The sequence below is a fragment of the Aphanomyces astaci genome (assembly GCF_000520075.1).
Source record: "Aphanomyces astaci strain APO3 unplaced genomic scaffold supercont1.397, whole genome shotgun sequence".
NCBI lineage: Eukaryota > Oomycota > Saprolegniomycetes > Saprolegniales > Verrucalvaceae > Aphanomyces > Aphanomyces astaci.
Genome location: NW_009798660.1, coordinates 2,345 through 6,189, shown reverse-complemented (window position 1 = coordinate 6,189; position 3,845 = coordinate 2,345). Strand labels below are relative to the sequence as shown.

The following is a 3,845-nucleotide window of genomic DNA, read 5'->3' as shown; positions in this document are numbered from 1 at the left end:
CGCCTATTGGCTTTCATTGGCAGATGACTCTTCCATGTCAATACAACGACCAAGTAAAGTATCTTGGTTTTTTCGAATGTATCGACGTACAGAGTCCTGTTTGTTGGCGGGGGCTAAAGGTACACTGTACTGTACACGTACTATTTTACTTCGACGTAGTGCGATACGTTCAAAGTTACATGGAGGACCTTGGTTACTTTGCGCAACACAAGCCACTCATCAGGCATGCTTACCTCGTTCCTTGCTCGCCAACGATACCGAAGTACAGTAAACACTCCGTGGACATCGTAGCGAGCGTGACCATTCACTGTAAAGAACCCTACCGCTGGAGTACATGTGCACTTCTAGATTTACATTGATAACTCACTGGTGCACGAGTTTGCCACCTTAGAATATGTAAGTTTGTGAGCTCGTAATTACTTCTCATCGTCTCAGTCGACTGTGTGATGAGTGTTTTGTGATACCTGTGAGGTCGCTCGCAACAATATAAGTGATCTTAGTAGTTGTAGTATTGAAAATATGATTATTTAGTGTTGTGGTGGAAAGGGGCACTTATTGAAGGGAGGTCGCAGTTAGTGTTATAAGCATCCCCACTGTGCAGATGCTAGCAGTGGGGATGCTTGTAAACACTGTGTGCTAACTAGTACGGTGGTTCACGTTGCGAAAGTAAGTGGATATGCAGAGCTGGAGAACGTGGTTATTGTCGTTTGTTGAATGAGGGGCAATTGGAATCACTACTGGAGGTAAGGTGGTGTTGGCGTAGCTATAGTAATGTTCAATCAGGACCTACACCTAAAGCGCAACCATTACTTTTAGCCGCATTCGTACGTTTTAAAAATCGCAAACGTTATTGTGTGGAATGGGCTACAAAAGGGATCCCACCATTGGTCCCCATGCATCATGGTGGGGCGCCGCCACCGACCACAACAGTACTCCTACTGGTTCGTGCCGTTTTACTTATGCTGATCGACACCGTTTCGTGTGCAATGTCGGCTCGGCAGTATTTCAACCAATAGAAAGCCGTACATGTTAAATGGAGTAGTGATATGTTGCTACTGCGACAACCGCCTCGTCCAATCGGATTGTCGCAAAAAAATACTGACCAATCCGAATTCAATCATTTGTCGGTCATCCAATCACGGGGCCGAATTTTGTCGGTTTTGTGTCGTGTCTGTACTCCGTCCCAAAATACTTGCGTAGTCTCGGGGAGGGGGGAAATGACTCGTCATTATATTTGCAAGTGATTTTCAAACTTGTCTGTCGTCTGCCCTTCGTTGAATTTCACGTGTTTCATTGGTCCATATGAACAAGCGCGCCAAGTCCTGTCAATTCATGTGTCAGCGAGGGAAATACACTGGAACCTTCACTGAAGTCGCTCGCAAAGTTCTCATACTTTAAATCATATAAATTGGTGACCAACATTCATAATGCGTGTCAACAAACGAACGAAGTCCGCGAGGCCATCCTTCGGGAGATTCTGCTCCACAGCAGTAAGACCTCCTTCGCAAGATTGCCAAAGGGCATTGCGCAGGTGCTTGCCGAAAAGTACAACTGCCACCACTCTACCATCCGCCGCGTCTTTTTCTCAGGCAATTCAGCAGGGAGTTGCTACCGGCAACATGAAAGTCTCGGTTTCGAGCAGAAAGAAGGGTCGTGTAGGTAGGAAGATGGCCTATACCCCAGAGCAAGTTAAGGCGAAACTAGTGCGAGTGTCGCTCGCACAACTCACTACACTGTGTTCAATGCAAGTAGCATAAAGTTTTGAGGTGTTTGATATGTTATTCAAGGAGCCGTACATCTTTTTTCTGATCTACGCAAGTATTGTGGGACGGAGGGAGAATAATTTTCTTACATTTAAATGTCATATGTTTAAAAGTTATGCAACCGTTTTGTGTGGAGCCAAGCAACTCAGCGCAATCGATTGAAGACGATGCAAAATGGCTTTTAAGGAAGTAGTGCACGTTGCTTTGTTCCTCAGGCTGAACTCGATTTGATTCTAGCGTGATGATGAACTATATATGCACTGCCATTTCGTTTGAGGATCGTAAAGTTGATCATCCTCCAGGTAAGTATTTACTGTTAGTTGCAGCGAAGCATGTAGACATCCTGGCTCATGTCGGCTTCAATGACAACTTTACTTAACCTTTAATCCACTTATTTTTGAACTTTAGGTGTTTAGTTTAAACCAGGCATTTACAGTTAATCCAATACTTTAATCTTAACGTAACAACTATGGGTGGGGTGCATTGTGTTTGAGATGGAGAACTTCATGCCCCAGTCGTATTGGGATCGTATCATGACGACCAACACGGTGCCTGATACCCAACGCAAGCTGCTGCAGTCGCACCTCATCGAGCACTTCCAGTCGACGTTGAACTTGCCTTACTTGTCCGAGCAAGACCAGCGTCTGATCGTCCATGCGACGGTAGCCATCGTGTCGGACGCGATGGGCAACACAAAGCTGAACGACATCTTGGCGCAGGACGAGACGTCGGTGTCATTGGCAACTATCTTTATTCGGGAGGCCATGGGCATCGACGACGTGGAAGCGCTGCGGAAGCAGTTGTCGAGCATCATCGAGCTGCCGATTATCCTGCCAGAGCCCGCGCTCAAGTGGGTGATTAGCAAGGGCGTCGCGGCGTTGGTAGCCATCTTGAACGACGCCCTGGACTTGTCGCTCGTGGAGTGCTTTGGGAAGGCGCGGACGCGACCGGTCGCATCCGCCGCCGACTTCGAAGAGGTAAAAATACATCGCACCCCAAGGAGATGATTCAATGAGTTTGTGACGAGGTAGGTGCTGCGGCTGAATGTGACGGGGCTTCTGGGCCACAACATGAACCAGTTCGGCATACTCGCGTTTGTGGAAGCGTTCGTCCTTGCGGGAAATACAGAATAGTGGAAATTTAACATTGAATTCATTAGCTTACACTTGGTATAGCAGTTCGCCGTTTTCCAGCGACAATTGAGTTAACAGTCCGCGACCATCGAGGGCACCAGTGATGTATCTCTCGATTGGCTTGACCAATTCATGTGAAATATTTATGGATATTCGACCCTTTGTGCAAGTGTTTGCGCAACCCCTGAAACATGATATTTATCGAGTTTTGACAGTACTTTTGGTTTTGAGGTCATGGACTCCGACACGATGGAGTCGAAAGCGCAGCACGATGCTCACTCAGCATTGATCAAGCGTCGTGGTCAACCACAGCGCACGAACGACCAATCAAACCAGGTACGCCACCCATGACATCGCGAAAGGCCATTATCAATGAACCATTGCCAAGCAGTAGCGCAGTCACACGCGAAGGGACCGATGGCACGACAGACCTGAACGGCACAACCACGACAATGCAACCAGGTACGCCACCCTCTGCACCACGATAGATCACTCTCAAAGAACCATAGCATACGACGTCCGAATGCTACGTGCGAAGGCCCGAGACCAAGGCCGAGATGAAAGACAAAGTCACAATGGTAGGAGTCAATTCTGCTCCATACATGCTGCTTTATCACCCGTTACACTGTGCAGGACACGTCGAGAGTCAAACATGAAGGCCGTCGAAACACCATGCGTGCGCCACACATATATTTTTTGTATGATAACTCACGGCGGCACAGAGGACGTGGAAAACGACCGATACAACGTGAGGTAGCTCATTTCGTCCATGCGCCGCGCTTCCCATTCGTCGTTGCTTGTAGGGATGCCCACAGACACGGCAATTTTTTTGTAGCACGCCAGGAATTCGGCAGAGCTGTCGTTTGGGTCAAGTTGGGAGATAATGTACTCCGTTTTGTCGGAATGCTTGACGAGTGCATTGATAATTCTCTTGGCTTTCGAGAAATTC

The 3,845-nt window shown here is 47.7% G+C and overlaps 2 protein-coding genes across 2 annotated transcripts in view; one reads left to right on the top strand and one right to left on the bottom strand.

Annotated features, from left to right (window-relative positions):
• Positions 1–2,257: 2,257 nt before the first annotated feature.
• On the top strand, positions 2,258–2,896 carry H257_19191 (hypothetical protein; the record flags this gene model as incomplete). Its single annotated transcript, XM_009848334.1, has 2 exons — positions 2,258–2,740; positions 2,795–2,896. The coding sequence occupies 2 exons, from the start codon at positions 2,258–2,260 to the stop codon at positions 2,894–2,896; spliced, it is 585 nt and encodes a 194-aa protein (XP_009846636.1).
• A 708-nt stretch (positions 2,897–3,604) lies between these two features.
• H257_19190 (hypothetical protein) overlaps positions 3,605–3,845 on the bottom strand; it is a gene marked incomplete at both ends in the record, with an annotated part of 2,428 nt that continues 2,187 nt past the window's right edge. The window contains one exon of the mRNA XM_009848333.1: positions 3,605–3,752. Within this exon, the coding sequence (XP_009846635.1) occupies positions 3,605–3,752 (148 nt within the window). The remainder of the gene's footprint in view (positions 3,753–3,845) is intronic.